Source organism: Acomys minous, assembly GCF_964271855.1.
Source record: "Acomys minous genome assembly, chromosome: 8".
NCBI lineage: Eukaryota > Metazoa > Chordata > Mammalia > Rodentia > Muridae > Acomys > Acomys minous.
In genome coordinates, this window is record NC_140489.1 from 81,394,293 (window position 1) to 81,416,930 (window position 22,638).

A 22,638-nucleotide genomic window follows, 5' to 3' on the forward strand; every position below is an offset into this window, starting at 1 on the left:
TGCTTTCTGAGACAGGTTCCTGCTATGCTGACCACAGCCTGGCCTAGAACTTTCCCTTTTCCTACCTCAAGCTCCTAAGTACTAGCACGTGCAGGCTGAGCCACTGCACCCCAGCAGCAAGTTTCTAGTAAGAAAAGGTCGCATTTCCCTCAGCCTACATGAGAACCTAGGTTTGAATCACACGGAAACGAGAAAGACTTGGAACTCCAACCACATACACTCATATGGTTGGCTCAAGGCTCTGTATCACCGCCTTCCAGTCTTGCTGATGTGGGCTCTGTGCTTCACCTGCTGCCAGAGTCCACTTGTGTCTTGGAATTGGCTGATGTTACTAGAGGAAACGTATCTGTGCACGCATGAGCAAAGAAGCTGCCCACAGAATATTGTTTAGAGAAGGAAACAAAATCAATTTGCTGGCCTACACGGCTCATATAGCCTCACTTTGCTGAAAATCACTTTTAAAAAGTGGCCTGCAGGATGTGCACACATCCTTGCCTGTTTTTGTGCCAAGACAAATGCCTCCCCCTCGATGTAGGGCTGAAGAAATGAACACATCCTGTTTTAACAGTCACAGTTACCCACAAGGCTAGATTAGAAGTTCTTTCCAAAAAGAGAGAGAGAGAGAGAGAGAGAGAGAGAGAGAGAGAGAGAGAGAGAGAGAGAGAGAGCGCACAAGCGAGAGCACAAACTTGTTATGTCATTTTTGACTACGCTTTAGAATTCACCAAAGGCCCTTTCCAGACCTAAGGCCCCTGTTCCCACACATCCCACCCAGTTATCAGCACGGGGCCTGGCCTCACCTCGGCATTCCACGTCAGGGTCTCCCCAGAAGAGCTCCTGGCACTCGCTGCAGGTACGGCCTCCAAAGCCCGGCATGCACTGGCACTGCCCTGTGAACTGTAGTCAAAATACAGACCAGTCATGTTGTGTCAGTGGAGAAGCCCGTTGTAACTTGCCCCAACCGGGTTACATGACAGACGTGGAACCCAGACACCTGTGGTGCAGACGGGAGAGGGTTCGCCACACCAGCACCTCTGTCCTAGCTGTTCTCCAGCAAGGGGCTTGGATAGTTTCTGGCATGGTAGAATTTCTGCATCTCACTTTTATTTTCATAGACTGACACCAATCCTAGGCCACCTCTGGCTCTTCTGACTCTGGGGGGAGTGTTACTTTTAGCCTGTGTCAGCAAGTTACAGCGCTTTTATACTACAGAGGGTGGCTATGTACTTCCTCCTTTCAAGCTGCGCAACTATGAAACTGATTTGGGGGCCAGATGAGGGAAAGAAATGACACGTGAGTCTGCGTCCATAGCTGGACACTCTACTGAAATGCTGTGGGGGGCGAAATGAGGACTCTGTGCACACTAACGCTGCCTCGGCCCAGGGCAAGCAGGGACTGACTGCCAGTTTACACTCTGCTGGCCAAGCTGGGTGCTATACGTTGGCCCTCCTCCAAATGGGACAGTGTCACCTGATGGGCTATCTGTCAGGGAGCCTCTTAGAGGCCTCGCCCCTAGCCACAGCCTCTCACCTCATTGCAGGACGGCCCAAAGGAATGCACAGCATTGCAACCGCACGGCTCACAGCCAGTGCCGCTAGCCAGCTGCCAGGTATTGGGCGCACAACGGTCACAGTTCTGCCCAATCACGTTTGGAAGACACATGCACTGGCCAGTGGTTTTGTCACAATGGCAGTCAGAGCCATTACAGTGCTCCTGCACTGTACCCAGGTAGTTGCAGACACACTCTGAAATCATACAGCACGATCAAATTTACATCTGGTCACACTCACAGATACACAGCACAAAGAGGTTAGCTGAACCTAAGCAGGTAGGCCTTTTTCTCTCTGGATCTCAATGTTTACAGACAAGAAGAAAGGAAAGGCTAAAAAACAAAACAAAACAAAACAAAAAACAAAAACAAAAAATAATAATAACAAAAAAAAATCCACCCGAAATTACCATTCTTTAGAAATTTTCATGCTCCATTATGCATTTGACACTTCCCAGGCAGGCAACATGTTCACACAAACTGTGACAGATTTTGCTAGCCTAGGGATATTTTCATAATATACAGATTCAAAAGGGAGCCATTTCAAAATTTAAAAACGAACCTGGAAATTATAAAAATATACCAGTGGGAACTGAAACATCTAGTGATTTCTAACTGCTAGCAGGAAACAGCCATAGCTTACGTCAGAAGCGGCAGATAGAAAACCCTGTATGCTAAAGCCTTAAGGAATCCGGTCCTGCGGGTCCCCAACATTCCACACGTTTATAAATTAAAAGAAGCCCTTGGGCTTTGCAGCCAGAAAGCCTGGCTGATCTCCTGATAAGAGAGATAAGATCTGAAAGAAAGCTTCTACCCTGCTGTTACTCCTGTCTCTGCCTGAGGAGAAAGACTTGACTCCACCAAAGCCATCAGAAAGACAGGCGCAGCCACCCACAGTGGCAGCTCAGGCCTCTAGGACACCACACCCCACCCCTCCCCTGCCCCAATCAGCAAGCTCGGGGAAATAACACACCACCATGCACTCTATTGCTTGGCACTTATCTTGATGACAGCCACAATTTCCCCTGGCACAGAGCCACGTCATGAGACTTGTCTTGCCAAAGAATGAGGATTTAAGAGATTTAAAAAAAATAAATAAATCAGACTCATCTTTCACTTGCTAAATGTGATTTTCCCCCCTCACTGAACAAGGGTTTCTCCCTGTGAAATAAATACTTGAACAATAAATTTCTGGTAAAAGGAGGAGGGGAGGGGAGGGAGGGGAGGGGCAGGGAGGGGAAGGGAGCACCACATTAGTGCGCATGCTAAATGAATGTGCATCTTACTTCTACAGTCTTGCCGAAGAGCATCACCGTAGTAGCCATACTGGCATAGCTGGCAATGGTTCCCTTCTGTGTGGTACAGGCACTTGAGGCACCTCCCAGTCTCCTTATCACAGGCTTCTGGATCGGTAGTGTCAATGTTGTGGTGACACTGACACGGCTGACATGACCCCCCAAAGTCTGAGGGATTGCCAAAAAACCCTGAGGCACAGCTGTCACATCTGGAACCTATTGGAAAACAAAACCAAGCACAGCGTTCGGTTTACCCCATCTAAAAGCCTGCTCATTGGTCCATTAGCATTTCCACCCTGGAGGACCACCAAGCAGTGGCTCACCAGTGTCACTATGTAATTTCCCAAGCCCAGCCCCTGGGATCTCAGCAGGCTTCTAGCTGTGAGGGGAAAGTACTCTGTGCTCCCCAACACCACAACGGGTAGGAGAGCCTTAGCTCCTAGTCATCTGGGAGTGGAATAGGGCAGGACCTGCACAGAGATGAGAGCATGCAAGTAAGTGTAGCTGGGTGTTAAAATCCGAACCCAAGCATTACACATCATGGAAGAATAGGCCATCCTCTGTCAACAGCCAGGAAAATGAGCTCCTAAGAAACCCTGGAACCACACGCGTGAGGTATTTCTGGGGCCGTGCATGAGCCTAACAGTTGATCCGAGAGTTCGTAGCTGGAGTGAAGGGCCCCCCACTCCCACCCAAAGGCTAATGTCACTGAAAGTTAGAAGAAAGTGGAGTGTGAACAGTGAGGAACACACAGTCGGCTCTAACCAATCCTGCTCTCTGGAAGCTCCCCAGGTGATCTTCTCTTTAGCCTACCTTAGGGCCCCCTCAGGGCTGCCAGACACTTGCTAGAGGCTAAGTTATAGGAAGGGGGGGAGGAAAGTAAATTATGGGGGCTGGAGAGATGGCTCAGTGGTTGAGAGCACTGGCTGCTCTTCCAGAGGTCCTGAATTCAATTCCCAGCACCCACATGTGGTTCATGACCATTTGTAATGTGATCTGATGCCCTCTTCTGGCCTGCAGCTGTACATGCAGGCAGAGCACTGCATACCTAATAATAAATAAATAAACATTTTTTTAAAGTAAATTAATTATCCTTGTATTTAAAAGTGAGAAATTACTCCCAAATTTATCATGTATTCAAACGCTGTAGCTCTAACTCCACTATCTTCCACATCCAAGGACTGACTCTGCCCCGCGCGCTACACAGAAAAAGGGCAGGGTCGTCCTGAGTCTCTTAAGTTTTAAGGAAGGACTGTTAAGGTGAACTTAGCTGGTCTGCTCTTCATCTTTTTCTAACAGTGAACTCAAAGACACACCTTCTCCTGCCTCTCTACTTCTCAGGGTGTGTGCAGGACTTACCAATGTACCCAGGATCGCAAACGCATGCAAGCTGGAGAGTAACGGGGTCCTGATAACAGCTCCTGGCAAACTGTCGTCCACTGTCAGGACCATCTGGGCAAGGGCAAGGGCGGCAGTGATCTCCTGACCCAATGATGGGATCACCATAGTAACCGGCCAGGCACCTGCAGTGGGTGGAGAAGACAGTGAGCCATGACCTAGCCATAAGAAAAGGCTTGGAGCCGGGCGTGGTGGCGCACGCCTTTAATCCCAGCACTCGGGAGCAGAGGCAGGCGGATCGCTGTGAGTTCAAAGCCAGCCTGGTCTACAAAGTGAGTCCAGGATGGCCAAGGCTAACACAGAGAAACCCTGTCTCAAAAAACAAACAAACAAACAAACAAAAAAAAAAAAAAAAAAAAAAAAGAAAAGGCTTGGAAACTGTATTATTTATAATGAGGACATAAAAACCCATTCCTCCTGCTCCCCTACACAGGACTTTGCACAGCAGCAACAACCATTCTTAAATTTTGGTTAGAGCCCCATGAAGGTCATGTTTAAACACGTTGCTGGGTTCCTCTCCCAAATATTTTGATTAACAAGGTTCCTGGTGGTGTGGATGCTGGCTTATGAGGGCAACAGTCGTAAGACCATGTATTTAGGGTGACACCCCTGAATTAATGTGATGATCTCCTTCACTAACTGTTCCCCATGTGGCCCTCACTGTCCCATGGGCTGCCTTCCTGCCCTTGACATTTGGCTTTAAGGAATACGCTTCTGGCTGCATGGCTTATCCTTCTTAGCCTGAGTGTGAGTATGGGGAGTGGGGGAGAGGGGGAGTTGGAGGAGCTGGATTATGTTAGCAAGCTCATCGCCACGGGTTTAAACCATCCCGCAATCCAGCTTTTACCCAACAAAGCTAACAGGGATGCCCTATGGCTGTGATTCCCGAGTTCCAGACCTGGGCAGGAAGGCGGGTGTTAGAAGCTTAGTGACTTTCAAATCCATCACATCCATTTTTTTTTCATTTTTGTTTTTAGTTTGTTCACCGCCCACCCCACCCCACCCCCTGCCCCAGACAGAGTTTCTCTGTGTTACCCTGGCTATCCTGAAACTATGTAGACCAGGTTGGCCCTTGACCTCATAAAGATCTGCCTGCTTCTGTCTCCTGAGTGCTGGGATTAATGGTGTGCACCACTACCATGTGGCAAAAGATTTGTCTATTCATGTATTTTATGTATATGAGTACTCTATTTGCACATATGCTTGCATGATAGAAGAGGGAAATCAGACAGAAGTGGGCATCAGCTCCTATTATGGATGGTTGTGAGCCACCATGAGGGTGCTGGGAATTGAACTCAGGCCCTCTAGAAGAGCAGCCAGTGCTCTTAACCACTGAGCCATCTCTCCAGCTTTTTTCACTTCTAGTTTTTTGAAAACGGGATCTGTGGAGCTTCAACGGTTTGCAAATGCTTAGGCTCGATTCTGATTCAGCCTCCCAGCTCTGAGCAAGGAGTTATCTTACTGTGTAATGCTGCTGACCCCAAAACAAACGCCATCCAGGATGCTTTTAACTTCCCATATAGCATAAAAGTGTGAAAGAGCTTTGGGTCCACCCTAGTTACTACACATTCGGGAGGTTGAATACTCTGACTCATCCATAGTTGTAGAACAGTTAGAAGCAGGGCTCATGTTTCTTGTTTTGAGATGGTACAACAATTTTTAAATGAGAAAAATGAAGAAACAGAAATCTACAGACTATTAAATATATATCTAGTTTCACACAGAAACAGTGCAAGAACACATTGCCTAGTCATGTACTGGGGAGAGCTATAGTGACAAGCAGCTTCCTACAGGAGCAGCTGGGGGAGTCTCTAACACTCTGTAAGTGAAACAAAACCAAAGCTGTGGTGACAGAAATGGAGTGTTCGGCCTCTCCCTATATATTTGGTATCCATGGTAATTACTAAATTAACATCTGCTGACTGGAGAAAAGCTTTACTTTGCACATTTTCTGTCTCCCAGAACATGAGTGCATGCGTTTTAAATAACAAAGCTAGTTAAGTGACTAATCCAACTTGGATGAGACTTCTGCTTTGACTCAAACTAGACAAGAAAGAGTGTTTCTCAACTCTCATCCGGGCCAGAAAGTGCCTGAAGAGATTAATCCTGAGGTTCGTCCAAGATAATGTTTATTTAGCCAAAGTGGATTGTCATTCTCTTTCTCACTTTCTCTCTTTTGAGAGAAAACCTCAGTATGTAGCCCAGGCTGGCCTCAAACTCCTGATCCTCTTGCCTCTGCCCCACAAGTAATGGGGTTACAGGAATGTCAGCCACCACGCCTAATACATTATTCTTTACTTTCATGAGGTGGTGCCCACATACCTTTCACAGTTGTGGCCTGTGGTATAGTCCTGACAGCTCAGACACTCCCCTGTCACTGTGTCACAGTCTTCAGCATGACCGTTACACTGGCAGGGCTGGCAGCTGGGAAAGCCCCAATATCCAGGGAGACATCGATCACACTGCCGGGCGTATATGCCTTGGAAACAGTGGCACTGGCCAGTGATAGTGTCACAGAATGCATTGACAGATCCTTGTAGATGGCAGTCACAAGCTGCAGACAAAACAAACAAACAGCTTATTAGCTAGACAGAGGCACCTTCACCCTTGAGGGCTCACACCGTCAGGCCCAGAGCCTGAGAGTCAAAGAATCCCCCAGGACCATCACCAGAAGTCAGTACAAAGTCTCTGGTAACACCTACGTTTGCATCCGTTGGGGCCAAAGCCAAAGGTGCCTGGCGCACACTTGTTGCAGGTTCTTCCAACCACGTTAGGTCGGCACTGACACTGGCCTCCGTTGGGGTCACACACAGAACTCAGGGAACCCTGAGGGTCACATTCACAAGCTGCAGGGAAAAGAGCAGTTAGGCTGATGGTGGGGACAGCACACAGCACCCCATTGCAATTGGCCCTGTCTCCCCCGAACACTCCCTCACCCCTTTCCTACTCTAGTGCTGAAAATTCCAGTTTCAAAATCATCACCCCTGCGCTGACTGGGAGGGAACAAAGCAACTTCCTTGGCAGAGGAAAGGTTTTGTAGGCAGGAAGTTAAAGTTTTTCTCCCCTTAGCCCTAGAGCTCAAATATCTGATGACATTAAACCCCTGTGACCTTTGGAAACTGGACTTACCTTTACCTAGAGAAATACGTAACTTTCAGTTAGCTGACGCTTCTCTGACTCTGTCCTCTATGTCCACAGGCTACAGAAAGACGGGCTACATCCTCACACACTGGGTCTAGTTGCCTGTCACATGGACACTTAAGATTTATTTCTATTATTTTCAATTCTATGTATGTTTGTGTGGATAAAGGCACTACAAGTACAGGTGCCCATGGAGGCAGAGGTGTTGGGTCCCTGGGAACTGACACTGAAGTCACAAGGTGGTTGTGAGCTGCCCAGTGCGGGTGCTGGACACTGACCCTGGTTCCTCTGCAAGAGCAGTATGTATTCTTAACCACTGAGCTATCTCTTTGCCCCGCCCTCCCCCCCCCCCCGTAAATGTCTTTAGTGTGGATCTCATCTTCAACGGTACTCAAAGACAAAAACATTTCTTATTTACTATTTTATTTTGAAACAAGGATCCACTATAGAGCCTTGCCCTGGAACTTGCTATGCTGACCAGGCTATCTCTCTAGTACCGGGAATAAAAGCTTAGTCTCTATATAGGGTCTCCTAGTAAGGGGAGCAGGGGCTGTCCCTGCATGGACTCTGTTGCCTGCACTTTGATCATTTCCCCCCTGGAGGGGTGGCCTTACCACGCCACAGAGGAGGAGGACTCCTGATGAGACTTGGTAGGCTGGGGTCAGTTGGTAGGGGAGAAGGGCTCCCCTTCTCTGAGGACGAGGGGAGGGGAATAGGAGGGAAGAGGGAGGGAGGGTTGGACTGGGAGGAGATGAGGGAGGGGGCTACAATTGGGATGTACAGTGAATAATTACAAACAAACAAACAAACAAACAAATGTAGAACTACCATACCAGGACAACTAAAACATTTATAAGAATAATGACCAACTCTGGCTAAGACACTACTTTCTCCCTGCTGTCTCATAGGGAAGTACAGGTGTGTGGCCACTGTACCTCCTAGTGGCACACACACTGCGTCTGTAACTGTTCGCTGTAACTGTAGCCTCGGCAGTTGCTCAAGCAACACCTACCAAGGCCTGTCTGGTGGATCAAGGCAGAAATGCTGAAGATGATGTTTCTGCAGACATCTGTCATGGGCGTTTTCACCACACTCCGGCTATTCTCCAGGCACCGGTACCTCTGGAAGGTTTCCCAGGCGCTGTTGGTGACCTCCCCATCGCCTGAGCCTCCAACTGAGAAGATGTCCAGGGATTTACAGTAGGGCATAAGGACAAGCTACGGGAGAAGGAGAGCAACACAGTGACCTCATGGAGGGGCCCACATCATCGACCATAGCGAGTAAACATGCCAAAACCCCTCAGCCTGGGGACAGAAGCTCTGGGGAGAAAAGCTAATGACACTCATGACTTAATGCAGAACCCTCTCTAGTCATAAATATTCCGGCCAGGGAATGCCGAGACAGCTTATGCGGCTTGGTGGGGGCTTTGAAACAACTACTGCTGATGCAATTCACAGATTTGTGGGGAACTGGTTTGAACACTGCCATCCCAGAAAGGAGGAACCCTATGGTAAGTGTTACAGCTCGGAGGGGAAAAGCTCCCCCCAATGGAAGTTTTTTGAGGCGCTGAAGGAAGTGTTTCTTTGATAGAAGTGTTACAGTTCTAAAGGGAAAGGTATCCTTGCAGCCGGGAACCAAAGTCATACTGCACAGCATACCTCATGCAAGAGGTTTATTGGGAGAGACACAAGCAGGCTACCTCTGCTCTGGTGAGAAGCAGCAGGTAACTAGACAGGAGACAGGCTTATAGAGTTTTAGGGGACGGAGGAGTTTTCCAGGGTGGGGGATTGGTGAGATTTCAAGTCTTGAGCTTGGAGCAAGCCCAGGCATTGGTAGGACTTCACGCTCAAGGACTGGTGGGTTTTCATGCTCAAGGATTGGTGGGTTTTGATGAGTCAGGGATTTTCACCAGGAAGGAGGCCCAGCCCTTCTACCCTACAGCTATAAACACAGAAACACAAAGAGGGCCCATGCTGCTTCACTGCCCAGCTCTGTCCCTCCACACAATTCTCGGGTGGCAGTTGGGGCTGGCGCTGTCTATAGGCGGGTGCTCTTTGTTGCGTGGACAGGAGCCTGCCACTCACTGAGTCAATGAGCGTGTAGGGGCTCTCCACATCGCTGCCCGATGCCGTGTACTGGGGCAGTTCCAACCTCACTGTGTAGTTCACTCCCTTCTCAAAGCACACTGGGCGAGGGAGGACGACGTATCTGCCCCAAGACAGGAGAGAAACACAACAAACAGGCAACGTTTAAGCTTCCAATAATAACAAAAACAGGAAGATCATCCAGTGGAAGATGACTGTCCATGGCCAGTGCCTCACAGGGACATGGGCGACTAAGCTGGTAAGACCACACTGACCTTGAGCCTGGCGACAAGGACACCACCTGGTTGTCATCGTCCGGAACAGTGTTACCACATCGGCTGCTGGTTGGAATCTTCCCAGGCCGCTGTACGGTGATGACAGCTTTCTCCCAGTAGTCCGGCAGCTAGAGAAGGAAACAAAGCCTCAAAAAGGAGTCTCCGTGTGAGCGCTCTGCAGCCGGGCCAGTTAGGAAGACCTCTCCACAGCACTTAAGTTGCATGAGAAACCGCACAGTTGCTTTCCTGTCCCTAACACTTCCGCTCCGGCCCTAACTCCTGCTTCTTCCAAGTGAAGCTCACATAACAACCTCCTGCTCAATGCACAATCCGGAGCCTTTTCTGATCCTGGCGCTTCCCCGAGCACGGCTCCGACCACATCCTTCAGCTACCATTAAGGGGGATTCTCAGTAATCCCACCTTCACATCTTCTCTTCTCTTCCCTTTGGGTCAGTTTATCAAAACTTTACTTGGTGCTGTGCGTGTTGGCACACACCTGTAATCCCAGCACTGAAGAGGCTGAGTGAGGCAGGATTTGACTTCAAGGTTAGCCTCAGCAGTAAAACAAGAACCCATCTATCTCTAAAGGGGGAGAAACAAAAATTCCCACTCGTGCTATAAGGCCTCGATCTGGGCATTCCCATTCCTGGCCTAGAACCGGGTCTTTGGGAAATATCCTAGAAGCCCTGGCTCAGTGCTCTTGTATACAACCCTCCCACCTTAAGTGCCACCTTCATTTATGTTTCAGTTTTTTTAGGACGTCATCTCTGGCCACTATGCTTGGGGTTGGGGGTTGGGGGTGGGGGTGGGACCATTGGGCAGCCAGGCCTCGGGGAGAGGACAGCTTTTGATACGTCATCATCACCTGCTTTACCTAGCCAGGCGAGGGCCTAACAGGGGATTGCTGAGTGAGAAGCTGGGCTCAAATTGGTACATGAAGGAGGTTAGAAAACCCAGTGGCTGGCATCTATTTCAATACAAACTCATCTTCACAGAACGTTCTAGTAGCTATTAGGAGTAATGTTTCTCTAGTAGCAACCCCTAGACACCCCCCTGCCACATATACTGATGGCTTCTTCACCTGTGGCTCGTAGCGAATTAGGATGTCATACTCCATAGAATACGGTATGTTGTCAATGAAGAACTCCAAATAAGCCCCCTCAGGCACTCGGACAAAGCCAGGTCCTGTCCAGGAAGGAATCCGGTCCTGAATGTACTGCCGTTCCACCACAATGACTCCCTGGGGACAAGAGGACACTGGTTATTCTTTGTATGAAATGGAATTCACCTACACCTCACAGCCAAAGAAGTCCAAAGACTGAAAACTATGCCTATTTTCCGTCTCCTAGTTACCAATTCCCTGAGGATGGTTTTAAGGTTTGTTGTTCTTTTCTCCTCTCACATAAACTGGCAATTGGTTAGCTTTTACTTTTATCGTTGAGAGTCATCGTGGGCCATTGGAGATGGAAATCCAAAGTCTGGGATATATACCTTGCATGACATAATGAGCAGGTAAACAGAGCAAAGAACATGATGGACGGCCTCTGAGCATGTCTAGAAGTACTGGGCTACTTTAGTACCTAGTGCAGAATCTAGTGCAGTTTCTTCTCTCTCCTCCTCCATTGTGTGCTTGCCAGGTACACAAGTAGGAGTGTGAAAAGCTGGTGAGTCCTCCCTAATGATGATGAGTCCTCCCATAACAATGAGTCCTCCCTAATGATGATCAATCCTCCCATAACAATGATGAGTCCTCCCTAACAATATTGAGTCCTCCCTAACGATGAGTCCATGCTGGTAGACTGTCACAGTTATTACACAGAACCTGTGGCTGGCTACCATTCAAAGATGGCCACCACTGAGGCCTTAGTGTCTGTGAGGAGTTTTACTCATCAAGAGGTACAGGCTATGTTATACTCCTGTGAACCACGCTGGCCTAGGGACTTGTGACTAACAGAGCATCAGGAGGTGACAGCCTAGAACTCTGTGAGCTCTGGCCCTTTGTTTCTTCCTTATCGGCAGCCAAAAGCCATATTGTGAGGATGCCAAGACAGCAAGTTACCTGGGGGAAAGTACTCTGGGTCCAGCGTGCAGCCAGTTAAGCTTAGGTGCCAGACGTACATTTTACACCAGTAAAGTTTGGGATGGAAAGTGAAATGTGCCTGAGCCTATGTGATATTAGATCTGCAATACCTTTGGAGCACAAATAGAAGAGTAGAAAACACGTACTCGTGTAGACACGCCAGCCGAAAGCCTCATTAGAGAACTCTCCAAAGTCCACTAGAGAATTCCAGATCAAGTCACCTTTAAAATGACAGCATGGCCCCACCCTTATTTTGTGCTTACAAGATCTATGAAAAAGTCCTTACGTAGCAGCTTTGTGAAACATGTGCATCCCACAATAGCCCCCCACAAAGTGCTGCTCTACCAAGCTGCCAGAAGCTCCCCTACTTACAGGCCCCAGGCTGGCTTCCTCCGCTTCGTAGATGTAGTGGTCCAGGGTGGTGAAGTAGTAACCGGATTCCATCTCGTTGCACTGGCGCCCGATCATGTGAGGCAGGCAGGAGCACTGGCCGGAGTCCTCAGAGCAGCTGGGGACGAAGCACGGCTCATCAGGCACAGACTAACCCGCTACATCCTTCTGGTTTGCTATTAGGCTTTTCAAATGGCAATATTTTCTTATTTCATTCAAAAAGATAAGATATGTGTATGTGTGTGGGGGGTATTAATACCTGTAAACAAATCCCAAATTTGTCTAAGCAGATGGTGCTGAATGTTCTCTGGCCTGGATTTTCAGTTTCCTCTCTTCCCCTATGCTCCCTGTACACCACATGAAGATTTTCTGCAGACATTATAATTTTTTTTCCTTATACTCTTACTTACACTGTTTGCTCCCCTACCCCCATCCTCACCCCTTCACTTTATTTTATGAATCCGGGCGTTTTGCCTGCATGTATGTCTGAACCACATGCATTCCTGGTACTGGAGTAGGGCTGCAGAGAGCCCTGGATTCCCTGGGACTGCAGTTTACAGACAGCTGTGAGCTTCCATGTGGATGCTGGGACTTGAACCCAGCTCCTCTAGAAGAGCAGCCAGTGCTCTTAACCACAGAGCCATCTCTCCAGGCCCATTTTTGTTTTGTTTTTAATTACAACTCCTTTTTTGATCTCAGACCCAGTTACCCATCTTCCTTGAAAGACTTCTTCAACTCAGCTGTCCCAGCGTTTCCTCAGAATAATGGGTGCAAAGAGCATCATTCGCAGCTCTGTTCTGCACTAGGCTGGTGGATCCCACCCTGCACTGAGTCACCAAGAGCCCACATCTCTACTCTTCACCTCCCACTGGCCATGCTGTGCTTTGCTATTCTCTCACAGTCAGCAAAAGCAACTTTTCTAATTGGTACCTTTGTCAACTATGGAACCTCAACACAACTTCTCCACACATTTGCCCCTCATGGCCTTTCTAGAAAGCACCACCATGTAACTTCCTGACACAACGGACAGGTGTGCTACCCCTTCCCGTCTGGCCCTTACCAGCCTGAGGTCTCCCCAGACCTCACCAGTCACAACACACTCCTACTCCTCACAACTGCTCTAGTGCACTGGTGCCTGTGACTCCTCCCTTGGCCCCAGCAGCTCCTTCAGCCTGGGGTGATCTCTCTATGAGCTGAGCATCTACACACACACACAGTGGGCCTCTCCTTCCCTGTTGAGGCATCTCCTGACCCCTATCCCATAATTCAGACAGTCTCTTCCACGCCACTGCCTTACTTCTTACGCATGCTGTTTACTACAAAGCTTGCCACTGCCTTAAAGTGAGGGCACCAAGCCTTCAATCCTACCTCTCAGCACCTGGACCAACTTCTATAAGGCTGAGTTTCCTCCTCCTACCTCAGTCAGTGGATGCACTTTGAGACTGAGTCTTCCCCACTTTCGTATAAAACCTGTTTCCTTTCTCCCTTATCCTAATCGTTAGCAGATCTCTAACCAGGAGCTGGACTGGAAACCTGAGGGCTAGGACTGCGCCTTCACACCTCAGCCACCCACACCCACCCAAGCCCAGTGCTCTGCAGTAAACTCTGGATAGACAAATTAATGGACCAAAGATAGAAAAAAACATGAGTTCAAGGCCAGCCTCGTCTACGAAGCAAGTCCAGGACAGCCAAGGCTACCCAAAGAAACCCTGTCTCAAACAAACAACAACAAAATTAATGTAGATTAAGTCTCACAAGATATTATTATTGTAGATAATAAATGCATCTATATAAATTATAATGCATTAGGTTTTTTTCTCTGCTATATTTCTCTGTCTCTTCCCATGCTATCATTTTATGAATCAGGTAAATTCCAAATACATGCATCCTTTTGTTGGTTTGATTTTTCTTAAGTCAGGAGTCTCTGTAAACAACTCGGGCTGGCCTGGAAGCCGCCATCCTTTACCTCAACCTAAATCGCCACATCTGGCTTCAGGCGTCCACTTCCAGTCCAGTAAAAGTCAAGATGTGATTTGCAGCCCTATTTAAACCCACTCCCGCAGTTTAGGGGAACTCAAGCTCCAGGCAAGCTGCAACTCAGCAGATGAAACAGGCTTTGGCTTGCTTGAAACATCTCACCTGGCTGTCACGGGCCAGTGGACATCCGTGCTTTTTGTAGCAAGTCATTATCCCATAGGAACGGTTCTTAAAGCTACAAAACCAGTTCTCAGAAGAAGAAAGCCTGTCCTAATTAGGACCCAGCACTTTTAGCCAAGGGCACCACCAACTGTCATTTTCCGAAATTCAGCCATCAGACATTGCATCATACGAACCCACTTCCCCCTGCAGCAGATGTCTGCTGAGGAACCAAATGAACCACCAAGGAAGGCAACTAGCTCCCACGGTCATGAGAAACAATCAGTGGAGGCAGACGAGGATGGAGATACTGACAGACTCGTGAGGCCACTGTTGCTAGGTGGCACAATTCTATATGAAGAACAAATCCTAGGAAGACATGATCACATGGAAGGATCTAGAAAGATCTTGCCCGGTGATCACAAGTCTTGGGATAGGCTGGAATCGCTGCCACTGTTAAACAGAACCTCAACTCCACACTACTGTCTCTGGGGCCTCCTGCGCCTGCATCAGTCCCCACACAGATGTTCTTCAGCCTTACAGCTCTCAACACCCCAACTGACACGCATGCACATTTCTGTAATTCCAACCACAGAGAAGGCACTTTTCTGCACTCTAGTTTCTTCGGTCATTCACGCCACCTTCTCAAACACTCAGATTTTAAATCCTTTCTCATGGTGTGAGATAAAACGTCACTCCTCCTCAATGCAAACATTTAAAGTCTTATTTCATAGCAGCCTCCTTCTGCCGCTGTCACTAGCTTAGGCCACGATGCCACCGTCTTCTACGTCTTCCAAAACTGACCTCTCCAATGTTAACCATCACTATCCAAACCTCCTGTCACAGGCTTGCTTCCACAGCCCTGCAAGTGTTTCTCTGTACCTCATCACAGCAGGGGACGATGCCTCCCCTGTGCTTGCTGCAGCTCCACAGCCCAAACTCCCAGACCAGCTGCCTGTCTTCCTGGCAAAGCCCTGTGCTTTCTGACAAGCCACACTCCTCTCACTCTTCAGCAAACATTTACTGAACAAATATTGTCCCTGGAAACGGTGCTTGCCAGCATCAGTGCCCTTACACTTTACTCCATTTCTAACTTGCTTCTGAATCAACCCTTACACATATTTGATAAGAACAAGGACAGTGGTGGTGCATGCCTTTAATCCCAACACTTGGGAGGCAGAGGCAGGTGGGTCACTGTGAGTTCAAGGGCAGCCTGGTCTACACAGTAAGCCTAAGACAGGTAAGATAACACAGAGAAACCCTGTCTTAAAAAAAAAAACTAAAAGAAAAAAGAACATTATTTATGGATAAGTAATATGGGATGTAAGGGAGAGGAATGTCTCCTCAGCAGCTCAGAATTTAATTGGGAAGATAAGCAACAAGGCAATTAACTAAGACAAAATGTAGCCAGGAGTGAAGCCCTCTGGGTAGACACATCTGATCGAGACTAAGGGAAGCATGAGGAGGATGGTTGGGATGTGCAGAGAGAAGAAGATGGGAATGATGAGAGCAAAGAAGAGGAAGCGCCTGACGCACCCATTCCCCCCCCCCCCCTCTTCCCAGCTAGAAGGCCCTGAACCTTACGCTGGTTTCAAAATTCATTTTCAAATCCAAACTCTTCCCTAAAAGATAGCATGTAACTATCCTTTACTGATCTACATGAAAACAAACTAACAACCATCACACGTCAGAAACACTGTGTAATTCCTCACACTCCCACTACAAGTTTTCCTGTAGCCTAAATACAGTGTCTATTTGTTGAGTCAGTAACAGAGAGATGACATAAGATAAAAGAGAGGCTCAAGCCGGGCGTGGTGGCGCACGCCTTTACTCCCAGCACTCGGGAGGCAGAGGCAGGCAGATCGCTGTGAGTTCGAGGCCAGTCTGGTCTACAAAGCGAGTCCAGGACAGCCAAGGCTAACACAGAGGGACCCTGTCTCAAAAAACTGGGGGTCGGGGGGAGATGAAAGAGAGGCTCTGAGCAGCAGGATTGGCCTCAAAATACACATCTATCCTCCCTGGGACCTGCTGGTCCATGACCTCACATGGCAGAAAGCACTTTGCAGATGTGATGAAGGGCAGGAATCCTGGAATGGGTGAAATGACTGAGGATTATCTAGGTGGTCATGGGAAATCTTAAGATGGGAGGGACAAGCAGGGAAGTGAGCTAGAAAGCCATAGTGACCAAAGAATTTACTCATCATGTTTTTTTTGTTCGGTTGATTGGTTGGTTTTGTTTTTGGGGGGATGGAGTCTCTTTGTGTTATCCTGGCTGTCCTGGGCTTTCTTTGTAGACTAGGCTGCCTCAAGGAGATCGGCCTGCCTCTCCCTCCACAGTGCTGGGATTAAAAGCATGCACTCCCAGACCCTGCTCATCATGGCTCTGAGGAAAGAAGGAGGTGTGAATCAAGGAACATGGATGCCTAAAGAGGCTGGGAACAGCCAGCAGAAAAGGTTCACCCTACAAGCTGCAAGGAAACCACATTCTACTCATTGTCCACTGAGAGCAGTACTGTACATCAACATCTGCCTGTTTCCCTCTTCCCCTCCTCCTCCCCCCACCCCTACCCCCGCAAGATAGTACGTTTATGTTGTTTTCAGCCAGTAAAGTGCAGTCATTTCTTCTGGCAGCAATCAAAAACTAATACAGGCTCTAGGTTTCCCAATAGGTCAAGGCTAAGATCATTTAGCACAGATTTCTCTCAAATACAGGCATTAAAAGTTCTCATGGAAACATAATTGCTTTCAGTTACAAGTGAATGAGCAGGAAAAGTGCAAGTTCAGCTTTTCTCTATTAACAGTGAACACTTTTAAAGTAGAAAAAGCATCTTTCATAGGAGCCAACTGCTGTACTCAACACTGCCATCTCCTTTGTAATTGATTCCAAACAAGAGCTGGTACCCATTCTTTCTGGGTAATGTCACCACCGCCCCAACTATACTTTCTAAGTGCAAGGAAAGATGTTCTAGAATCCTTTAATGTCCACCCCTCATAGCAACTAATAAAAAGGTAGAGAAACCACGATTATGCAGAGAGCCGAGGGAAGTGTCTAGTAACCTCTGCTCTAGCTTCACGGCTGATGGAGCATCTGCATCCCTCACGGTGCTGGTACCCAGGAAATGCAAAGCAGTATAAACAAATGATAAAAGAAGAAGGTCAGGAGAGTGTTAGGAGCTTACAGTAGTATGAATCTCATAAGACACAACGGAGGACTGAAGCTATAACTCATAGCTCTTGCCAAGACAGGGTGGACCACAGGCCAGATGCCCAGGCCCAACTCAAGGGACAACATTTAACTGAGAACATTTGGAAGGACGCTACAAAGATATTTTAAAGTACTGTTTATCCAGCAACCACTGCCATGAATTCTTATTCATTCGTTAAAGCAAGCAATCTGGACAAAAATTCAGCAACCTGGCTTTAGATCTATTACTTGAAACAATTAGATCTTAGTTCACTAAGTAAAAATTCAGATTTGTTGTCAACATACTAGTTATGTATAACTAAGTCTTTACTGTACAGCTCAAATTAAGTTTGGCTAGCTATACATTTTTTCTCCAAGACAGAATTTCTCTGCGTAGTCTTGGCTATCCTAGACTCAATTTTGTAGACCAGGCTGGCCTTGAACTCACAGAACTCCACCTGCCTCTGTCTCCTGAGTGCTGGGATTAAAGGTATATGCCACCATGCCCAGCTTATGAAATGTTTTAAAGTGTCTTTTTACTCTAAATGAGTAGGGGTGTCTGCTGCCAAGCCTCATGACTCAAGATCCATTTTTGAGACCCATGAGACAGAGGAAGAAAACCAACTGACTGGGGTCTGTCCTCTGTCTTCTGACCTCCAGGCACACATGTACACAAGCAAGCAAGCACTCATGGAGTGTAAAAATAGTTTTTTGGGTTTTTTTTTTTTTTGGTTTTGTTTTGTTTTGTTTTGTTTTGTTTTGTTTGAGACAGGGTTTCTCTGTGCAGCTTTGGCTGCCCTGGACCCACTTTATAGACCAGACTGGCCTCGAACTCACAGAGATCCACCTACCTCTGCCTCTCGAGTGCTAGGATTAAAGGCATATGCCACCATGCCCGGCAAAAAAATTTTTAAAGAGAAAAAAAATCATCAAGTAAAATACACTCCTGTGTGGCAGATAAGTCATCCAGCAAGTGTTCCTAGCGTACCTTGGCTGTGCCTGTTTCCCAGCTAAAATGGTGTATTAAGGCAGAAGCCTAACCAATGCCTTAAGAAACACTAAAAATGAGCACCACGGAACTCTGTAGGGCTGAGGGGCTGGAAGGTAGAAAGGTTTCCTCCCCCAACAGAACACTGTGTCACATCTGTCATGCTAGATCAAGGGACTACCTGCTTTAAAATCCTCACTAAGATTTTTTGTTGTTTTGTTTTAAGTTTTGGCAGAAGAGATTAAAAGACAGACCAGGGTGGAGATCAAGAGCAGAAGTGTGAGTGCAATAGAGAAAACGAAGTGAGTACAGTAAAGGAACATGAGGCATCTCTGAGTTATGGCGGCCACTGCTATCTGGTCAGGAAGGACTTGGGGCGACAGCTGTGAGTGGAGGAACCAGGACTGCATACTGTGGCAGAGCATATGGAACCTTCCAGCTGTCTCCCCTCGGGAGGTTCTCAGAACAGAGTTCTCTGGAGGTAGAGGCCACAGGCTGCCCTGTATCCCCCACTATACTCTGGGACAGAACAAACCCTAATAAAGAGGCGAAAGAGAACACACTCTTGGGACTTCACCTTGCAGCCTTCCTAGCAGGCTATGCAGCTGGGAGACAGACTTGTCAGAGAGTCAAGTTTTGAGCACAAGAAACTTGCTCAATGAATCAGCGTGTTCTCTAGGGAGAAGACCTAGGCGACAAGGGAACGACCCTCTCTGCAGTCACTTGCACTCTCCCCACCAGATGCTCTGGGTTTGAGACCAAAATTCTTTTCGGACTCAAGTGTGGTTAACTCAACCCCCACATCTGGCTAAACACGTATCATATATTTCCATGGAGATTCACACGTTTTATCAAATCATATTTCAGTAACTGATATGAAAACTTTATGAATAGACCATAAGTAACAAAGGAAAAAGATGGAAAGATTCTCACAATCAAATGAGAATCTATTTCCCACCTATTAAATTAGTGAAAAAGAATTGCTGACACCAGCTGAGGCTGGGGCCAGAGGAGCCAACGTTTCTGTGACAGACATAAGGGAAATCGGTTGGTTTAATCTGCTTACAACAATATGACACTCTCTGAAGACCTTTTTCCGTGTATGTTCTTTGGCTTAGGAGTTTCATCACTGATAACCTGGTCTACAGAGAGGCAAGCTTTCGTCAAGACATGTCAGCTTCAGAGCACTTCACTGCAACTCATTTAAAAAGGGAAGATGAAAATAACCAAATCGATCACCGTATTTCCACCTGACAGACAGAGACAAAAGCTATTGAAAATAGAGATGTGGGTGAGTGTAAGACAAAGGCTTCCACAAGTGGAAAGTTTGCGAGTTCCAGGATGACATGTTTAGGGCTGGCTGGCTCATTCAGTAGGTTAAGCTACCATGCCTGAACCAACACACTGGCACAGGAGACTCAATTCCAACCCCCACACATGTGCTCTTGTGTGTGCACATTCACAGACACAAAAAAAATGAAGATAAAGGCAAGTGGGAAATCAGGGGCTGGTTTTCTCTTTGAAAATGTCTATTAAAACATACTCAGCGGGCTGGGGAGAGGGCTCAATACCGTGCAAGAGGGCCAACATCTGGAGCCTCGGAACTCGTGTAGGTGCTTGGCCTGGAATCCTAGCCTCCTAAGTTGAAGACAGGGGATCCCTGAGCCAGCTGGTGAAGGGGAATGGCCACTAGGGGGGCTCTGGGCTCGAGGGAGAGACCCTGCCTCAAAAGAAATGAGGTGGGCGAGCACTCAAGGAAGACTCCCATTGTCAAACCTCAGGCTGCCATACACATGTGCACATATATGCACACAACATACACGTGAAAAGAAAAAAGAAAAAACCACCACCACTAACAACAACAATAATAGTAATAATAACAACAACAAGAACAGGTGAAGCCTAACATGATTTTTAAATGGATGAGAAAAAAAAAAACATTAATTTTCAGGCTCCCTGAAGTTGTGAGATTGCTTGGCACCAAGGTCTGAGTACAAATAAGATTCCATTTACCTATTGTTTATAGCTCCTCCAAGGTCACAGTCACAAGGTCGACATCCATCCAAATCATTGCTTAAGCCCCAGTGCTGTGGCTGCAGATCAAAGAGTAAACAGGTAAAAGTGGGTTCCTCTGACTGTACAGGAGACTCAGCAAAGAACAAGCTCCAGCATGCCCAGGTTATTCCAAGAATTTCTTTCAACCAAGGAAACAGACAGAGGCTAGGAATACTCTTGTTAAAAGAAACTCAGCATGGTGTCACATGAGGGAAAGGGTTTGTCCCGACTCGGAGACAGCAGTATAGAGTTTTCTTCACTCAAATGGCTCTGACACTAAGAACAATTATGACACGGATTCCACAGCCTTTTACATTTCCCTCAGTTCAGCTGGCCACAAACCTCCCCCCAAACACAAGGAAAGAAATCCTTTAGCATCCGTGTTTGTGCAAACAGCAGAAACTGAGAGCTTATTCTCCAATAAAAGGAAAGGCGACTGACTGCCAGGCCTTGAGATGCTCTCGCTATAGAGACGGTCTCTGCAGTCTCAAAACGAGCAGAGATTTACCTGCTCACAGACTTGGTAACTTAAAGCACAGCTCTAGACATCTATCAGCATCTCTCAGGGTTGTACATATATACACACTTAATGCTCACAGATACATGAATGTACGGGACAGGTGGCTCTCCTAAGCAAAACTGAACAAAAACAGCATTGAAACAGTACAGAAGATGTCAGATCATTTTTTATTAACTACCCTTGTAAGTCTTCCACTCAGGACTAGGGCTGAAGTTCAGTGGTAGAGCCCAACATATGCAAGGCAGGTGGTTCAATTATTAGAGCCTCCCAGGCAACCCCTCAAAATATACTATTTCCCTGAACTGTTGTTATTGGTGTACTCCCCTCCAGATTTTGTCTTGAAACTTTTTCTTACATAAAGTACTACTCACACCTTGTAGTGTTTCTTTGTTTTTTATCTAACAACATAAACATTTCCTTGCATTAGAGTCATTTTCCACAACAACCAAATTATCACGAAAATACCCAGGTTTTTGTAACTATTTTTCCACTGCTGACTCCAAGTGTTCTGCTATAGTTAATACGGATGCAATGAATCTTAAGAGAATTCAGCTCTGTCCAGTTCTCTGAGAATCTCATTAGGAGCCTCAGAAGGGAGAGAGGTAAGGAATATTATGTTTTACTAGCTCCTGAGACAATCTCTCTGAAATGCTCTTCACAGTGTGAGTCAACCCACATTTCTGCTAGAAGCTGACAAGTCCTAACTTATTATGTGCTCACTAGCAGTCAGCATGGACTTTAAAGACAACACTGTGCACTTGTCTCCATACATGGAAGTCACTGTGGCTTGCAAATAATTCACTAGGAATCCCCATTTTGACTTTTTCTCCTTGGGTCTCTTAACATTAACATGTAAAGATGATGGTAAGCTTCAAGATGGGGAAAGCATTTCTTATTTGGCGGGTATGGCAATACACAAATACCATACAAGGACCTGGCTGGCAGGGGTTGGGGGATTGTGGGTTCAAAGCCAGCTTTGGCTATATATTGAGACCCTACCTCAAACAAAACAAAACAAACATGTCATACTCATTAACTTCTCATCCCCAGAGGTTAGGATTTACCTACCAGACATTGGTCACAGCGTTGTCCCGTCACCAGTCTCTTACAGTAGCAGTAACCGGTCTCAGAATCACAAGGATTTCCACCAGGAATTGTTCCCAGAGGGTTGCAAGCACATGCTTTATTAAAGGCAAAACGGAGCAAAGAGACACAAGCCGAGTGAGTCCAATGCTAGGGTTTAGCTTTAGAATTTCCATGTAAAATGGGAGCCGTATCCCTGGGGAAATGCCCCATACACACTTACATTTACAACCAAATGGGTCTTCAGCACTTAAGTCATAGAAGCCTTCTTTACAAACATCACAGCGCTCTCCTTCCACGTGCAGTTTGCACCGGCACTGACCAGCAATGAGACCCACAGAAAAATCAGTGTAACTGTCGCAGATTCCTCCGTTCTCAGAGCCCGCTGGGTCACAGGTACACGCTGAGAAGAACAACTCCAGGTTAAAGACACCAGGAATCAGGCCATGTTTTGTTCTGT

General features: G+C 47.1%; 1 protein-coding gene across 1 annotated transcript in view; it reads right to left on the bottom strand.

The window, feature by feature from the left end:
* The window catches only part of LAMB1 (laminin subunit beta 1), a 69,893-nt gene that overhangs the window by 22,901 nt on the left and 24,354 nt on the right, over positions 1-22,638 (bottom strand). The window contains exons 10-23 of the mRNA XM_084792577.1: positions 22,402-22,581; positions 22,164-22,276; positions 20,534-20,613; positions 12,195-12,330; positions 10,824-10,982; positions 9,743-9,870; positions 9,468-9,591; positions 8,396-8,600; positions 6,945-7,088; positions 6,565-6,796; positions 4,204-4,367; positions 2,836-3,060; positions 1,531-1,745; positions 801-897 (exon numbers count right to left, since the gene is read on the bottom strand). Of these exons, the coding sequence (XP_084648703.1) occupies positions 801-897; positions 1,531-1,745; positions 2,836-3,060; positions 4,204-4,367; positions 6,565-6,796; positions 6,945-7,088; positions 8,396-8,600; positions 9,468-9,591; positions 9,743-9,870; positions 10,824-10,982; positions 12,195-12,330; positions 20,534-20,613; positions 22,164-22,276; positions 22,402-22,581 (2,202 nt within the window). The remainder of the gene's footprint in view (positions 1-800; positions 898-1,530; positions 1,746-2,835; positions 3,061-4,203; positions 4,368-6,564; positions 6,797-6,944; positions 7,089-8,395; positions 8,601-9,467; positions 9,592-9,742; positions 9,871-10,823; positions 10,983-12,194; positions 12,331-20,533; positions 20,614-22,163; positions 22,277-22,401; positions 22,582-22,638) is intronic.